Source organism: Neomonachus schauinslandi, chromosome 11 (genome assembly GCF_002201575.2).
Source record: "Neomonachus schauinslandi chromosome 11, ASM220157v2, whole genome shotgun sequence".
Taxonomy (NCBI): Eukaryota; Metazoa; Chordata; class Mammalia; order Carnivora; family Phocidae; genus Neomonachus; species Neomonachus schauinslandi.
In genome coordinates, this window is record NC_058413.1 from 95,417,134 (window position 1) to 95,434,700 (window position 17,567).

A 17,567-nucleotide genomic window follows, 5' to 3' on the forward strand; every position below is an offset into this window, starting at 1 on the left:
CTCCGCGGCCTCCCCGCCTCCCTGTCCCAGGCTCCCAGCCACGCTCCCCCTGGGCTGTGTCTCTCCTGCCCTTCTGTCCTCTGAGGACACGCACGCCACCCCGTAACCCGCTTTCTGGCAGCACGGGGCAGTCGGCTGCAGGCTCCCCGGGGCCTCCGGTCCTCTCCACGTGCCTTTCCCAAGCACACACCTCACGTCCCTCCTATAGAGCCGACAGCAGGCTCTGCAGGGGGGACGGCCTGCACCCCTGCTCTGACCCGCCTCTGGGCCCTCTGCCCCAGAACCCAGGACAGTTCCCCTCTGGAGAGCCGCCAGCCACTTGCCTCCTGCCCCGGGCTTGTAGGGTCTGCCCCGCACATCCCTCACACGCGCCAGCACCCCTGCCTGAGCTCCCTGCCCTCTCCTCTGGGCCAGTGGAGGCTGTTTTGCCCCACAAGGAACTTTTGGCAATTTCTAGAGATATTTTTGGTTGTCACAACGGAGGAAGGGTGGGCAGAGGCCAGCGACGCCGCTAAACGCCCTGTGGCACACAGGACGGCCCCCACCACCAAGAACTATCAGGCCCTAAATGTCAATAGCGTCAAGGTTGAGGACCTCTGATCCGGGACAGCGGCCTCCCCAGAGCGAGGGCTTGCACAAGATCACACGGTGGCTGGCAGAGCCGGAATGGAAACCAGCTTGCCTGATTTCTACGCAGCTTCTTTCCCTGAGACTGTAATAACAATTTTTTTTTTAAAGATTTTATTTATTTGACAGAGACACAGCAAGAGAGGGAACACAAGCAGGGGGAGTGGGAAAGGGAGAGCAGGGAGCCCGATGCGGGGCTCGATCCCAGAACTCCAGGATCACGACCTGAGCCGAAGGCAGACGCTTAACGACTGAGCCACCCAGGCGCCCCTGTAATAACAATTATACAGCCCATTATGTAGCATACCTATGCACCAAGCACTGTGCTAAGAGCTTATAGGACTTATCTCAACTAATCCTCAAATCAACCGTAGGCCACAGCACTATAATTGTGCCCATTTCGTGCATGACAAAACTGAGGCACAGAGAGGTTGATGCAGCTTGCTCAGTCACCCAGCCAGTAAGCAGCACATACCAGCCCAGGCCCGTCTGACCTCCAAGTCAGTGCTCGTGGGTGAGTTACTGTCTTCTACACCCCCACCATTGCCCCCTTCAGTCTCCCACCCAACCCTCCCGTTAGAATGAGCCTCCCCGGAAGCAGGCAGTCTGTCCCTTCCCGATGCCCTCCCCTCTTCTTCCCTCCCCGCACAGGCCTAGCCCCCAGGCTTGGGTACAGACAGCTGCCTGGAGCCGGACAGGGTGTGGGCAGAGCTGGGCACTGGGGTGGTCCGACAAGTCCCTTCTGGCACGAGGCAGATCTAGAGACTTCCAAACAGGTGGTGACCATTGGCACAGAACCCACAGGACTGAGACAATGCGTATGTTGATACCCAGCTTTGAAGAGGGTCTCCTGGGGAGGCCAAAGGAATCTCCCTGTTTTCAGGGCAGCCCCCAGCCTCGACCACCCACGCACTAGCTCTCTGAAGAGGCTGCTCCCTACACTCCCCGAAATGTGTCATTGAGGAGCACCCTTGCTGAGGGGAGCCCTGGCTGCCGTGGGCGTCTGCTGGGAGACGTGTCGTCTGTGCCGGTGGGGTGGACAGGGTTGGCGTGGGCTGCAGAGCGGGGACCTGTGACAACCCCAGGCTTAGAGCCGGGCACTTCGAGGCCTCAGAGGATTCGGCCAGGAGAAACCTGGGCTGTGTTGGGAGGCGTGTGGCGCTGGGGGGCGTGCAGGCTTCGCAGGGCTAAGACCTGGGGAGCAGGGCCTCCAGCTGCAGCTTGCTTGGGTGAGAAGAATATTTTTCACCTCTGGTCTAGAGTGAGGAAGGAGGCAGGGCTGTGTGCTAGGAACTGGGGCAGAGGAGAGAGGAAAGGAACCAAGCAGCGGCGAGTGGGAAGCAAGCAGAGGATGTGGGGCGGCAAGAGGTATACCTTTTGGGGTGCAGCTTCCTGGTTTCAGTCAGGAGAGGGTTCCGGCCCGGACCTGCGTGCCTTGGGTGCAGATGTGAGGCTTCCCTTCCAGCGCTGTCCTCCTGCCCTACCTGCTGACACCGAGCGGTGAGCGGTGTCGTCCTGTGTCCGCCCTGCCCTTGACCGATGTGTGGTATCCGGGAAGCTATTATTACACCCGGGAAGTGGCTGAGCCTGGCCTGGAACCCCAACTGGCTTGTAGCCTTCTCCACCCACCACCGGGGGCCCCCTTATACCTACTGTCTGCCAAGCACTGGTGTTTGCCTTCACGAGGGGAGATGCTCTGACGGATGTGTGCTCCTGGGGCCCTCGGGGTGCTGGATACCCCACTCAGGAAGCATGAAGGGGACTGGGGCAGGTAACGGGGTGTGGGTTTTTAGCAGAGGGAGTAACTGCAGGGAATGGATGGTATTGTTCCATGGGGCGGAAGAGAGAGAGCCAGGAGAGGAGGTGGCTGCAGGCCCCGGTGCCCAAGATGAGGTCCCGAGCCCAAAAGGACTTTGCACTTGATCCTGAGGGCTGCCGGAAACCCATGGAAGGATTTTAAATAGGAAATGATTTATGTTTTAGAAAGTGGTGAATGGGTCGGGGGAGAGCCTGGAGGCAGGTATGTGGCCTCGGCGTTACACTCCAGCGGGGCTGGGGTAAGTGATGACTGTGGCCTACGGAGGGGACACGGGGGCAGGAATGAGATGCTGAGCGCGAAGGCTCAGGGCTTACTTAAAGGGGTGGGGGTGGGGGAGGCGTGTAGAGTCCTGGCCTGGGAGTGTTGAGAAAATAAGGAAGTGAGACTCTGCTGGAGGTAGGGGGCGGGGAAGGGACTGCGCTGGTGGGAGGGGTCTTAGTGGGAGTCTGGATGGGGGCCAGTGGGGATGGAGAACAAAGATGAATTCAAAAGCATACAGGAGCTAGCATCTGTCACACTCCACAACTGCGTGGATAGAAGAGCCCTGCGCGCCCCAGCTCTGCTGCCTGGCATTCCACTTAATCTGGGAGGTCTTCCTGGAGGAGCCGGGCAGTATACAGACGTGGAGCAGCCACTTGGTGGAAAAGTTCTAGAGTGTGATCCAGGGAAGGTGCAGAGCTAGGGCAGAGAGAGAACTAGACAGGTGATGTCCAAAGTATCGTCTTCCAGGGTCATGGCATCCAACACTCTGGTTTTGCAGAAAAGGACAGTGAGGCCAGGGAGGGGAGCTGCCTACCTTAGGCCATATAGAAAAACATGACCAAGGAGTGGGGACCAAAGACTTCCTCTCCTGATCGCCAGTACGTGCCCCTCCTCCCCACCACCTGGCCCGAGGAAATGTGGCAGGTGCAGGGTGAGCAGTCCAGAGACGACCAACAGGTAGAGATTGAGAGGGGCTCTCTGTTCCTGGGATGTCCAGGGGCTGCTCAGGACTGGCCCTGCCCTTGGCCTTGGGGATGGGGCAGCCAACAGGCAGCAGACCTGTAGGGGAGGTCCAGGTGTCCCAACCACTGGTTCCTCAGCGGGAGAAGGCAAAACCCCACTCCCTGATTGATCCCCGTCCCCCAACCTGTCCTGCTAGGTTTCAGAGAGATGGGACCTGCCAGAGCAGCCCCCACCGCCGCCACCACAAGCCCGCGGCTTCCACGCCGCTGGGGAGTGGGCCAGCCAAGCCTGTTTGGAAGATCCTGGGCACCTTCTAGGGGCTTTTCCCAGGCTGCCGCGCCCCCTCCTCTCCCACGCGCTGCACTCACCCGCCCAAGGCTCCGGCGCCAGCCCCACAGCCCATCATTAACCAGCTCTGTGTCGGGAGTTGGCGGGGGGGTGGGCATCAGCCAAGAAGAAAACATCGGCAGTTTCTGTGACCCCAAATGAGGGGCGGAGGCGCCTGGGTTTGGACAGTAGCAATTAGCCCCTGACTGTGGGATCATGGGATGTTATCACCTCTGCTGGCAAGGTGGATGCAGCAGGGACTCAAGGCCCCAGGACTCCTGGAGCCATCCCAGCAGGCACTGCTCCCAGAGAGAGTACCCCCAGGGCCCACTCCCACCGGGCAGAGCACCTACAATGTGGGGGGGCGGGGGCACTCAGCCTCAGTGAGGGGTGACTTAGGAGTGTGGGGACAAGGACTGGGTCAGCTGCTGCTTCTGGGTCCTCACTGAGCCCTCTGACCTGGGTCACCCTGGACCCCGTCCTGGGCGGAGAGGGGAGTCTGGGCTCTAGGGAGCTCCCGAATAATGGGGAAATCTGCCTGGAGCATGGATACGAGACGGGACAGGTTCAAAGGACCTCAGTGAGAACCCTGCTTATGTGGGTTCTTGCTGGCAGAACGATTCGGTCTGGGCAACACTGATTGGCAAAACCTTCCCAGAGGAGGGGACCCTAGAAAGGGGATTCCCTCCTGATCATACCCTCTTCCTTGCCAGTCTCTCCCCCAGGTGGATCAGCCTTGGCATCAGAAAGTGAGGAGCTGGCCAGCCCTGGGAGTTGACATTTGGGGAAGTAGCTGCACTGGGAGGAGGGGCCCTGTAACCTTTAGGTCACTGTGCTGACTCAGCAGGGTTTCGGCTGGAGGCCCTATCCCCCCCCCATAGGTGAGTCATTCCCACTTACCACTAAGCGGGTTTCTAACCGGATGTCCTCTTCCTTTCTGCCAGTTTTGGGGTGGTGGTGGGGAAGGAGATCCCTGGAAAGCCCTAGAGATGGATCCCAAAGTATTTGGGTGTCAGAGAGGCCCTGGGTGGGGAGTCCAGTGCTCCTCCCCCGATGTGCCCCAGTTTCCTCCGGGCCAGGTCTGCCCCTGCTGTCTACCTGACTGAGGGCACCCAGGCAGTCTCAGGAAATAGGTGGGGGGCAAAAGAAGAGGTGGCCTGTGCCAGAAATCCCAGAACCGCCCCTTTGTCTATTCCCCCCGCTTTCACCCGCCCACACGGGCCCAGTCCCAGCCTGCCTGGCCAGGGAGAGAGGGGTCTGAAGTTTCAAAGGGTGGGAAGAGAAACTGCTCAAGGTAGGTACGGGGAGCAGAGTGCCCCCCCATTCTGGGCCACACCCCACTGCGTGGGAACCCATGGCCTCAGCCTCGGATTAGCTCCATGGCGGGCAGGGCAGGCGGGCAGGGCCCTGGGGAGCAGGTTTGTCGGCCACAACTGAGGAGCCTTTGTGTTTTGTTGCTGAGCTCGGGGCTTTTACAGGTCTGTGACGTCTCGGGGGGCCGGCCCGACGCCTGCCTTGTTGGCTCAGCACTTCTGGGAAGCCACGAAGGCAGTCCCAGCTGTCCAGCCTGAGCTCTAATGGGGAAACTGAGGTACTTGCACATGGGGCCCAGACCATGGGACTCATAGGGTAGTCAGGGAGAATATAGGCAGTGCTTGAGGTCAGGAAAAGAAAAACACATTGCCCTCTACTGAGGGCAGAGGCTCCCGGGATCTCTCCCCTTCACTCCCACCTCTCTGGCTCCTTCCTGCTCTGTACGTCCTGCAGGTACCCCCACCCGGGCTCCCACTGGGCTTCACCCCTGGCCCCCAGCCTCTCGCCCCCCACCCCCACCCACCAAGCCCAGTGGAGGGTGGCCTGCAGGCACTGTGACTGCAATTTGTAACCGGTATTCCTGCCATTTATCAAAAGGAGCAAGAGAGGCTCTGAGATCACATTTCTGGGAGGGACACCACCCAGAATGATGCCCGGGGAGTTAGACTGAGATTGGGAGTCCCTTATAAAAAGGCAGAGTGGGAAGAACACTGGGCTGGATTATGCTCTTCTGCGTCCCCGAGCAAGTGACCCAACCCCTCTGGACCCTGGACTCCTCCTGTGTAAAATGATGCATTACATGGTCCATTGAGCCTCCAGGATGCTACCATTCTAGTGGTCCTGGTTCCCACATCTGGGACAGCCCCCACTTCTCATGTAAGAGGGGGCCCGTGAGGAAGGACAGACAGTGCCTTGTGTGGAGCAGCCCTGACGGCCTGAGGAGCCAGAGAAAGTCAGCGGGCTAGTCTCCGAGCCCTGGATCCTGCCAGCGAGCCGTGGTGTGGTCAGCTCAACCCGAGGTCAAACCTGTGCCTTCCCTCTCACACGGGGATTCGCAATCTGCTGGGAGCCGGGGGGGCGGGGGGGGACACACCGGGAAACGCGCTAGACACACGTGCCAGGAAAGCGAAAGGGATACAGATGATGGTGGTGGTGGTGATGATGGCTACTAACGTTTACTGCGTGTTTAATTCTGTCCTAAGTGTGCTAAGCTCTCTAGTTTCACATGTACTCATTGAATTCCTGAGAACAACTGCACGGGGTAGGTACCACTGTTAGGCCCATTTTATAGATGTGCAGCCTCAGTGCAAACTGAGGCACAGAGAGGTCAAGTCATTTGCCCAAGGTTTCACAGCTCGGACGTGATGGAGGGAGAATGCAAAGCCCCGCTGTCTGACTCTTCAGGAGCCCACCTGCTGCCCGAAGCGGGGAGGAGATGGAGCAACCCTTCAGAGGGTGGGAGGAGCTCAGGCAGTGTTGGGAGACAGGAGCACCAGCTTCCAGGTCATCGAGGCCAGAGCGGATGGTGGAGAAGCTTAGACAGGCCTGTCCTCCTGTTTGCACCTCCTCTCCCGAGCCTTCCAGACAAGGCTGATGGTCCCCCTCTTCCTACACGGAGGAGGGCCCTCTTCCTGGGTCACTGCCCTGATCCAGCCCTTTCTCTGCCTTTTCAGTGGAGATCCCCACTGCCCCATTCGCTGCAGCACTCTGACCCTGCTGCCCAACCACTGGAGGTGCGCCCCGCTCTCTGAAAGCCTCCCAGTCTGCCCAATCTAAAGAACAAGGGACATCTCCCCAACCGTGCATCCTCGGGCCAAGACTGACAGCCGCAAGCCAGAAGCTGGGGTTCTGGGTCCCTAAGCCTGGAGTGGGGTGGAGGGCGAAGGGAGGGTCTTCAGACCTTGCCAGTGTCCCCAGCCCCTCCCAGTTCCAGAACTCTGGGAGCAGGGAGTGACCCCAAACCCCATACCCGGAGCTCCCTTGTGCCCAGTGGGCTGTGGACAGAGGCCAACACCAAACTAAGTCGGCCTGCTCCTTAGAGGTCCTCCCGCGCTCTGGCTTGCGCACTCATCGCTAGGGCAGAAGGGGCAAGGGCCAGGACAACCGGCTTTGTGCGCAGTGAGCGGGCATGCCAGGCACCCTCCTCACTGGCACCCCATGGGGCTGCCTCTGGAGAGGAGAGAGGGGCCTTAACCCCAAAACAGACATTAGCATGGGGAGGGCTGCCTTGGTCTGGTTAGGTACTGACGGACAAGACAGGGCTGCTGGGGCGCCCGAGCCCCTTGCAGCGCCCTCCCCGCCCCCACGCCCAGGCCACTGTCGGCGATCTTCCCTCCTGGTATTCACAGCTCTGAAGGGTGAGATCACTGCTGAAGACACAGCGAATGAATGGTAGCGTGTGTGCCAGGCACTGAACCCTGCCTGTCCCCACACCTGCGGAGAAGTGACAGGAGATGGGGTCAAGGCAGGCTTGGTGGGCTGTGTCCCGCTATAGGCCCCACCATGCTGGGCACCAATCCCTAGATGGTTCCTGGTGCCCGCACCCCAACCCCCACCCCCAGCCTATGGCCCAAGCCCTCCCAACTGGCTTTTCCTGTTTTCTGGCTTTGTGTGGTGAAAGTTCCCCAATTATACCCACATTATCTCAGCTGCTGGGCAACCTCCAGCAGGTTGGTGAGTGAAGGCTGGGGAGTGGGGGAGGGAGCACCCGCTTATCCTGCTGGGAGGGCCTAGGGCCTAGCTGCTTGCCAGCCAGCCAGTCAGCAGGAGCACTGGCTGGCCCACTGACCTCACCGTGGGACTCCATCTGGGGTGGGGCCCCAGCTGGGCTGGGCTGCAGTTCAAGGACTCAGACTCAGGGCCAGAAGGGACTGGGGGAGTCCAGCCTGCTCCTTATAGAGAAGGAAAATAGGGCTCAAGATGGAGCCCAGCAGAACCCAACTCCTGACTCCCTGATGGATGCTTCCTCCATTGGACTCCAGCCAGCCCACAGTGCTCTCTGCCCAGGGACATGTCAGAACCCCACAGACTGGCCAAGGGGACAGCGGGAGGGGATGGAGTGGGGTACCCCAGGTGGGCCTTGAAGGGTCTGTGTGGTTGTGAACAGGCATGTGATACGGGAGCATCAAGGAAGCTTCCAGAGCATGGTAAGGGCCTGGCTCGAAGGGGCCAAAGACTTATTTATTCAACAAGCATTTTTTGAATACATTTTTGTATGTCAAACACAGAGGATACTGCAGGGACCTAGGAGACATGCCTGTACCCTCCTGAGGGAAGGAGCTTTCACCTGCCATGGTCTCCCAAGCCCTCAGAGGAGTGTGCCCTGCTTTTGTGTCTCCATCATGCAGGGGCAAATAGGAGCCCCAAGTTTCCAGTCTTGAACCCCAGGCTCCCTTGGGGGACCGTTGAGGCCAGCTCCTTGCTTCTGGGTAAGTCCAGGGCCTGGCATTGATAGTATTGATGGTGCTCAGTAAATGGAGTGCAGTGAGGATGTGACAACATGAAGTGTACAGAGGTATGGCCAGTAACAGAGCTCAGGAATGAGCCCCGGAGAGACCCACCGGAGGGGATGGCTGCCCCGAGTTCAGGGTTAGGGCGAAGCTCAAACAAGCCTTCTAGTGGGAATAAAACAATCGGTGAGGAGACTAGGGGGAATTGATTCATTCATCCGATGCCACTGATCACTCCCTCCTCCTTGCAAATCTCTATTCTCGCGGGTTCCGTTGCAATTTGTCTGGCAACAAATACCTACTGAGCACCTACTGTGTGCCAGACCCTGGGCTGGGCACTGGAGATGCGGTGAGGGGAAAGCACAGATCCCACTCTGGTGGAGAAGTTAGAGGCATGAACGACCACATTCCAAGGCAGAAAAGATCTGTAACAGAGGTGGCATGGGTAAGGTCTGTGAAGCTTCCCAAAGGGGGTGGCCTGAGTGGGAGATCCATCGGTGGAGAAGGAGAAGAGCCTTCTAGGGCCTTCTAGGGAACTGCATGAGCAAGAGTCTAGGAGTGTTAGGAGGAGGAAGGGAACATAGAAACATGGTGTGTTCTGAGGAGGGGCCCAGGCTGACATGGTCGGAGGGCAGGATACAGATGAGGGGGATGTCGAATGCCAAGACGTTTAGATTAGACTGTGAAGGCAGCCGGGAGCCAGGGGAGGCTGCGCCTTGTGCAGGACCTACTTCTCCCCACCTGGCTGGGTGAGGGAACGGAGCCATGCCCCCCCAGGGCGTGGGCACTCAGCCTTAAGGGAGAAGACCTAATGGGGGTGGCCATCATGGTGGCCCCCGTGAGCCATGTGGGCAGCGCTTCCTGTCTCCTGACACACTTTCTCCTTAGTCCCATTTGGTTCTCCTAGCAACCCCGTGAGGTGGAGGCCTAGATTTTATGCCCCATTTGCCAGAAGGGGACTGAGGCCCAGGAAGGTGACATAGTTGGTGGCTCACAGCAAAACAGTGCACTCGACCCTCCTCATCAAAAACAAGGGTGGGGGTGTGTGTTTACTGCCATGAGGCGGTACCCACGACGTATCGCCAAGTGAAAAGGCAGCTTGCCGAACAATACGTACAGTGTGTGATTCTCCCTCGGTGTGAGGAAAAGAAAAGATGGTCATGCGGAGCAATATAGGGAAATAATGTAGAGAAGAAAGTAAAAGAGGATATTTCCTGCAAGATTATCAGTGATATTTCTGAGTGGCGGGATCCTGGGTGGTGCCATTTTCTTCTCGGTATTTTTCAGTATCACCCAGAGTGCTTTTATTACAAGCAATTACTATTTTTATGATCAGCCTCAGAAGAGTAATACTGCTAGAGAGAAAGGAGCAGCGCCCCGGGAGTCTGGGGGTGGGGGGGCCGCGCCTGTCGCTGACCACCGCCCGCGTCTCCTTTGCCCAGGCCCCCATGCCCAGGTGGTCCAGGTGAACGACTCCATGTACGGTTTCATCGGCACAGACGTGGTGCTGCATTGCAGCTTTGCCAACCCGCTGCCCGGCGTGAAGATCACCCAGGTCACGTGGCAGAAGGCGACCAACGGCTCCAAGCAGAATGTGGCCATCTACAACCCAGCCATGGGCGTCTCCGTGCTGGCCCCCTACCGCGAGCGTGTGGAATTTCTGCGGCCCTCCTTCACCGACGGCACCATTCGCCTCTCCCGCCTGGAGCTGGACGACGAGGGAGTCTACATCTGCGAGTTCGCCACCTTCCCCGCCGGCAATCGAGAAAGCCAGCTCAACCTCACCGTGATGGGTAAGCTGGCCCGACCCCCTCCCTCCCTGCTCGTGCAGAGGCCTGGGGCCTGGGGCTTGGCCATTCTCGACGCGTGCCTCAATGGCCCCATCGTTCTGCTCGGGTTGGCATGCTGCCCGCGCTCCAGGCATGGCGCTTCTGGTCCCTTCCAGCCAGGCTGGGCCACAGTTCACTAGGGATTGGGGGCAGGGCCTTAGCCGTGGACAGAGCTGAAGATCAGGATTCAGGTCGGAGCACCCCCCTCCAAGGTGCTTTGTGGGTGACCAAGAAGCAAGCAGAAGCTTCAGACACCACGGTTAAGAAGAGCCACATGAGCCACTGTCCTTGAGCAGGCCGAGGCTCCAAGAAGCCCTCTGCTTGACAGAAGCGGGTACCAGCCATAGAGCAGGGAGGACGTAGGTTAGATGTGAAGCAGTCCCGGGAGAAGTGCACAGCCGAGAGGTGAGGATGGCCAGGGGGACGTCCTGGGCCCGCACACCTTGGGCGAGGCGGGAGAGCTGGTCCCATGGCGCTCTCCACTTCCCCGCAGCCAAACCCACCAACTGGGTAGAGGGTACCCAGGCAGTGCTTCGAGCCAAGAAGGGGCAGGATGACAAGGTCCTGGTGGCCACCTGCACCTCGGCCAATGGGAAGCCTCCCAGCGTGGTGTCCTGGGAAACACGCCTGAAGGGCGAAGCGGAGTACCAGGAGATCCGGAACCCCAACGGCACGGTGACCGTCATCAGCCGCTACCGCCTGGTGCCCAGCCGGGAAGCCCACCAGCAGTCCCTGGCCTGCATCGTCAACTACCACATGGACCGCTTCCGGGAGAGCCTCACCCTCAACGTGCAGTGTGAGCAGGGCGCGGTGCGGGCTGGCTTCCTGGGGTGGGCACCGCTGTCCCCTCCCCACTACCCACCCACACCAGCCCTCCCTCCTCCTCTGCTTCTATCTCCTGCTGCTCTCCCCCGCCCCTTCCTTCTCTGGCCCCTCTAGCCTTCCCCTCCCTCTCTCTTCCTGGGGGTGCTTTGGCCTCCCTCCTCTCTTCCCCCATCTCCTCCCTTGGCTCATCTGTCCTCATCGTTCCTCAGTCTCCTTGCTTCTGCTGCTCTGAGGGTCCGTGATCCCCTCCCTCCCCCTTTCTCTCTCCGTCTTCCAGCTGGTTCCGTGTCACTGCTATCCTCCCTCCGTTCCCTGTCCGAGGCTCCCTCACTCCAAGTTCTGCTCTCCTGACCTCCCCCTTCTCAAAACATCATCCCTTGCCCCACAGATGAGCCCGAGGTGACCATCGAGGGGTTTGATGGGAACTGGTACCTGCAGCGAATGGACGTGAAGCTCACGTGCAGAGCCGATGCTAACCCCCCCGCCACCGAGTACCATTGGACCACGTGAGTGCTCTGGGGCTGGCCGGTCGCCCGGCAGCGTACCTAGCTGGTCACAGGGAGGTACCCCACCCCACCTCCAGGAGCATTAACTGGGGAGGAAATTAGGGACTCGGTTCAGGTTTCTCAGCGACAAGGGGAGGGGCCGCGAGGGGCCACACATAACACCCCCACGTCTGACCGCATCAGGGTCAGTGGGACAAACCATTCTGCCAGAGGGGGATTCCCTCATAATCTGCCTGCTTTCTTCTCCCTAATAAAGAATTTTGTCGTTTTCCTTTGGTGATTCAGTCTGAGTGAGTCACTCCCACCCCAGCCCCCGGTATTTATTTTTATCGAGGTGTCCCCAGGGAAGCTGGCTTTCTGGAGCATCCCAGATCTTTCTTTGTTCCCGTTCCTTCTCTCCAGCACCCCCAGATTCTCAAGGAGAGGGCAGCCGTCAGCCCAGCATGCTTGTGTTCATGGCGTGCTTGTCCCATATCCCGTCCTCCGGTTCTTGGCTTCCCAGTCTTTGAGTCTGGCCCTCAAAGGGTCTGGTCTGGCCCTCCAGCCGGTGCTGATGGCCTGAGCCAAGGTTCTTCCCAGAGAAGAGCTGGATGGAACACGTAGAAAGACGGGCATGGGGAAGCCAAGAAGGAGGTTGACGCGGATGGTCAGGAGATGGCTGCCCACATTGTGTCTGTACTCTTGTCCGGGAGGTAGCAGGCAGCGGCATGCCCCAGCCAGTTCGCACCTTCCGTCCACTTCCTGGAACCAGAAGTGCTTCTGAAGGTGCAAGTGGCCAGGGCCGGCTTGCCAGTTTCAGCTGTGTGTGCCTGGGAGCTGCTGGGTCCAACAGAATCGAGGCTCCGTGGATCGGGAGGAAGTCCCCCTGTGTTTCCCCAGGAAAAAGGCCTATGATGTGTCCAGCGAGACAATGAGATAGTGAAATGGAACACGATTCCTCCACATGGGGGTTACCTGAGCAGCTTGTTAAACCAGCAACCCAAGAAACCAGGAGTAGCCGGAAGAGCACAGTGCCAGGAGTCAAAGACCTGGCTAGGACTCCAGTTCTGTCACTTACCCCTGTGTTCCTTGACCTTGAACTTAAGAGTTGCTCATCTGTTCCGTGGGACCAAGTACCTTCCTGTCCTGTCTGCGTTTCAGTGCTGGGACCATCGAGTGTGAAACACAAGAGATTATTGTTGTGGTTGTTTGTCCTCCTTCCAAGGCAGACCCTGCCCATTATTCGCTCAGCAAAAGGGCTGGGAGTCTTGGAGGCAGGTGGGTGACACCAAGGCAGCTTCTGGGCCGGAGAGTCCTAACCCTCTGCCCTGTCTCCCCATCCCCGCAGGCTGAATGGCTCTCTCCCCAAGGGCGTGGAGGCCCAGAACAGAACCCTCTTCTTCAGGGGGCCCATCAACTATAGCCTGGCAGGGACCTACGTGTGTGAGGCCACCAACCCCATCGGCACGCGCTCGGGCCAGGTGGAGGTCAACATCACAGGTAGGAAGCTGCCCCCTGCCCAGCCTCTCTCCCCCAGCCCACTGCTGACGTCCCCCACCTTTGGCTGGTGTCATGTGGGAAATTTGTGTCTCCTCTTTTCTCCTCTGGTTCCCCCTTAGGCTCTGGCCATTGGCCTTGCTTTGCTTTTCTCTTTTCTCTGTTACAAGGCTGTGTGTGAGACAGGGTGACCCCTGATCAGAGAGGGGTCAGAGGGAGGCTCCGGCAGGGAAGAAGTAAGTGCCATTTGCAACAATGCTTCTGGGGATCGGGGGACAGTGGGGCATGGTGGTAGAGCCTGCCCATGTCCTGTGATGCTGGCAGGTGGAGCTCGTCTGTTCCTGCAGCTCAGGAAACCCACGGGGGCGGCAGGGACACAGGAGGGAAAGCAAGGAGATGGCCCAGAGCCCTGGTGGTCTCGTGCCCTTGACTGAACTTTCCCTGCACTTTTCTCTGTGTCAGTGCGGTTGAGGAGATTCAGCCCCCTGACCTCTCGGGGCCAAGGGAGGGAGCACAGGAGCTAGGATATTCTGGGGGAGGCCTCCCATGGGCCATGACAGGAGCCACGGACGTCAATGTCCGACAGCTGGGACGTGGACGGTGCTCTGGATATGGGGATAAGACGAGGTGCCTGGAGGCTTGTTGTCAGAATTTACAAAATGTGGGCCGAGTACCTAGCACAGACCAGCAGTCTGTCAATAAATGGCCCGTGCTCTGTGATTATGATCTCGATCTCTATCATTATCATGATTAATGGAAGGATCAGAACAAGCCAACAGAGGGGTACAGTTGCTATCACGAGTTCACAGCCGGAAGAGGGGGTGGCTTTAATATTGTAGCTGAGCTGGTCGCAGGATAAGAAAGTGACAGAAAGAACCGTCTGGGACAGGAAGTGGTGTCATGCTGCTGCCGAGATGGACAGGAAGTGATGTCGGGGCTGCGCGTCGTGCGCGGGCAGTGACCTCAGAGAGATGCTGAGCCAGTCTGGGGAGTGTAGGAAGTTGGGCCGTGCTTCCTGGACGGCAGGCACAGGACCTGGGCATGCCCTGGAGAGGCCTCAGCTCTGGGCATGTGTCTCAGCCATCAGAGACCTCGTTTGTGGGTACGTTCCGGGTACAGCTGCCCAAGGAGCAGCCTGACGGCGTCTGGGGTCTGCACCGACCTGCCGTCGGGGCCGTTCCATCACACCCTCACTGGGGAAGGTGGAGTCACTGGTCATTTGCCGCTGTCTTCAACCCTCTGCCCTCGGCTCTCTGACTGGTTGAGGTAGTAGAAGCATCTGAGGTGGAGCTGGGCAAAGCTAAGGCAGCCCGTCCTCCAGGCTGAGGCTTGAGGGGGGCGGAGGGAAGGGCAGAATCACACACTTCTCCCCTCCTGGAGAAAATGTGGGCCAAGCTCAGTAGGAACCTCACGGGGGCCCAAGCTCTGGCCGTGGGGCCGAGGAGCCGACAAGGATGAGGGGTATTGGTAAGGGAGCGTGACCACACCGCAGTGAGGCGTGTCCTTGGAGGGACGACACAGACGGGCCTCAGCGTGTGGCTCTTCTCTCAGTCTGTAATACAGAGATCTTCACCCTTACCTCTGGCCAGATGCATGCTCGCACACACAGAGCCCTCCCGGGGTGGGGGTACCTTCCCCAGTGGTGGATCACAGATACCACCACTCTGTCACCCTCCACCACTCGGGCTCTTTGGGGAAACAGCGGACTGGGCAATCACAGGAGGAAGCCAAGAAACCTGGGAGCAGTGATCGCCCGTGATCCTACCCCTGGCATGAGTGGACCAGTCAGAGGCCCTTCTAGGCTTATGGGGCCAAGTGGTGCTACCCAGCCCGAGGTAGCGCTGGGACAGCAAAGTCAGGGCGTCCCTTTTCCCAAAGCTCAGGAGGCTGCAGGATGCCCGTGAGTGCAGGGCTGCTCATCAGGGAGTCACACCAGGTCCAGGAGCAGGGAGGAAGGGAAGGGGGCACTTCCCAGGCCCGGGCTACGGAACAAAGAGGAAAGAAGCCAGCTGTGGAGGGGGGGCATCTCCTGGGGGCTGATGGCCACAGTAGTGCCCCGCATGGGATCTGTGGTCAGGCCTCGCTGGCCTCGTGGCCGGGGGGGCCAAGCTGCCCAGGGCTCCAACTGGAAGAGGCACACAGCCTATCCTCCTGTGCTCCCCAGAGGTATGGAGTGGGGCACCAGTGGCAACCAAAGTCACACACGTGGGTGGTGAGAAGGGCCTTGCGTAAGGACACTCCTGTTGCCAGCCCAGTTAGGCAGAAGCCAGGGAAGCGTGACACTCACTGAATCATTGACGGGCCCAGGAGCTGTTTCGCCAGCCGTCCCAAGGGAAGGAGGGACGATCTCACAGCCCCTCTGGAGGGCTCAGCCAGGAAGCCTGAGCCTCTTCAGAGCTGTGTGTTCCCGTGCTCATGGACAATTTCCGAGCAGCCACCAACGCCACCAGCCCTCATCCTGCATCAGCTAGTGTCTGTCGCGTTCTCTGGGGGCCCAGTCCGAGGGACACAGCCATGCCCTGGGCTCCAAGCCCCACTAGTCAGGAGGGAATGCATGAGTGAGACGGATAAGTGGAAATTTAATTTTTCATCCTGGCCATCCGTTCGGGTAATAGCTTTGCCCCGGGCGCATCTGGAGAGGAAAATGAAGAGCAGCTGGGGCAGGAGGGGGAGGAGGCGGGCAGCAGGGTGTGTGCCAAAGGCACGTGCGTGTGCGGGGCACTGGACCCGCACACACACACTGTAGCTGGGGCTTCTCAGGGCCCCAGATGGTGCGGAAGGTGGCATTTGAGTTGTTCCTACAAGGATGAGTGAGTGGGCAGTGATGGAGGGTGGGGGTTCGCTGGCAGGGGAAGCTTGTGGGAGGAAAATGGTGGGAGCCAAGTGGGCAGGACTGGAAGGAGTGGGGCTTTCTCTGTTGTCAAAGGGGAGTCTCTGGAGGGTTCTCAGCAGAGAAGCAGCGTGGTGAGGCAGGTGGCTTAGACCAAGCATTTGAGAGGCTGTGTGGATGGCAGCAGGGGACCAGTTAGGGGCTGTACAGTGAGGGTGTCCCTAGTGGGAAGCAGCAGGCCTGGGCCGCTGCCACGGGGATAGGGAGACAGACTCACCAGAATTTGTGCGTACATGTCCACGGGGCCTGGGGCCCTCTCAGGGGCCCATGAGGAGCAATTTCATGGGGTTAGCCCAGGAGTCCCCAGCAAACCAGTGAGCTCCCCTCCCTTCTCCCTCTGCGGGTAATGCAGAGAGTAGGGAGAGGTGCTCAGGGTGTGGCCTTGACCAGACTCAAGAGGCCAAATGGGGCAGCATCTGCCCCTGGGACCGGGGTTGTCAGGAGGAGCAGAGAGGGAGGGGTGTCTGCCCCAGTCCCCGCTTCCGGTGAAGTCCCGGGCGCATCACTGGGCATGACCACTGGAGGGTGAAGGTAACAGGTCTCCCTCCTAGACTGGGAGTTCTTGTCACCAAGTGTTGGTGGGGCTTCGGGGTCCATCTGGAACGGAGGGTGTGTGTGAGCCTGCAAGGGAGCGTGCCTGTGAGCGTGTGAACGTGCGCTGGCAAGCCGGCGGGCGCCTGTCCGCATGCTGCGCGTGCACGCGGCTGGGTGGCAGTCGGGCCTCTCTGCAGGCTGGCGAATGGCAGTGCACTGGGCTGTCGGTGCGCAGGCAGCTGCATCCGGGCCCCTGGGAGGACTGGCTGCTGCTCCAGCCTGACGGGGCCCTGCCCGGTGGCCTGCTGGCAGCCGCTCCAGGAGCAGAGGGCCGCCCAGAGCCTGACGTCAGGCCTGCGGCCACCGCCCTGCACCCTGGCAGGTGTAGCGCTCCCAGCTTGCCGGCCCCCTCGGGCCCAGAGCACTCCTGCCTGCCTGCCAAAGCTCCAGCCTCAGGTCCGAAGCAAGCCCCTACCTTCTCTTCCACCCCAGACCTCCTCCGCGGCCTGGCTCCAGACGAAAACCCTGGCCTCCCCTCCGCCTCAGCCCCATCCCCAGCCCCACTACGGGCCCACCCACCTCAGTCAGGAAAGCACAGCCACAAAGGGATGCTGAGCTCCTGCCGCCGCCTCCAGGGGCCCGGCCAGCCCGCCAGCCCAGAGGGGAGGCTGCAGTCAGAGGGGGCATTACGGTGTGAGGGAGGCCGGGAGGGACCCCACGCCCCAGCTGCTCTCTCCCCAGTCCGCCGGGGCCCCTGAGGTTCTGCTGCTGGTGCTGAGCGTGACCGTTGGAAGGACAGAGGGGACCAGTGCTCCACTCCACACAAGCAGCCGCCTCTGCTCGCCGGTGAGCTAGGCCCTCCTGTCTGCTCCCTCTGCACCCTCACCCGGCGTCCACACTCTGAAGTCCGCCGTCCTCTACCTCTAGGCAGACCTGGACACAGAGCAGCTAAAATAACCAGGGTTCCCCTCACCTGGCGTCCGCACCCTGAAGTCCGCCATCTTCTACCTCTAGGCAGACCTGGAC

The 17,567-nt window shown here is 59.8% G+C and overlaps 1 protein-coding gene across 1 annotated transcript in view; it reads left to right on the plus strand.

Moving 5' to 3' along the window:
* Window positions 1–17,567, plus strand: part of NECTIN1 (nectin cell adhesion molecule 1) — a 63,551-nt gene that overhangs the window by 37,680 nt on the left and 8,304 nt on the right. The window contains exons 2-5 of the mRNA XM_044919199.1: window positions 9,924–10,274; window positions 10,804–11,106; window positions 11,524–11,641; window positions 12,969–13,120. Of these exons, the coding sequence (XP_044775134.1) occupies window positions 9,924–10,274; window positions 10,804–11,106; window positions 11,524–11,641; window positions 12,969–13,120 (924 nt within the window). The remainder of the gene's footprint in view (window positions 1–9,923; window positions 10,275–10,803; window positions 11,107–11,523; window positions 11,642–12,968; window positions 13,121–17,567) is intronic.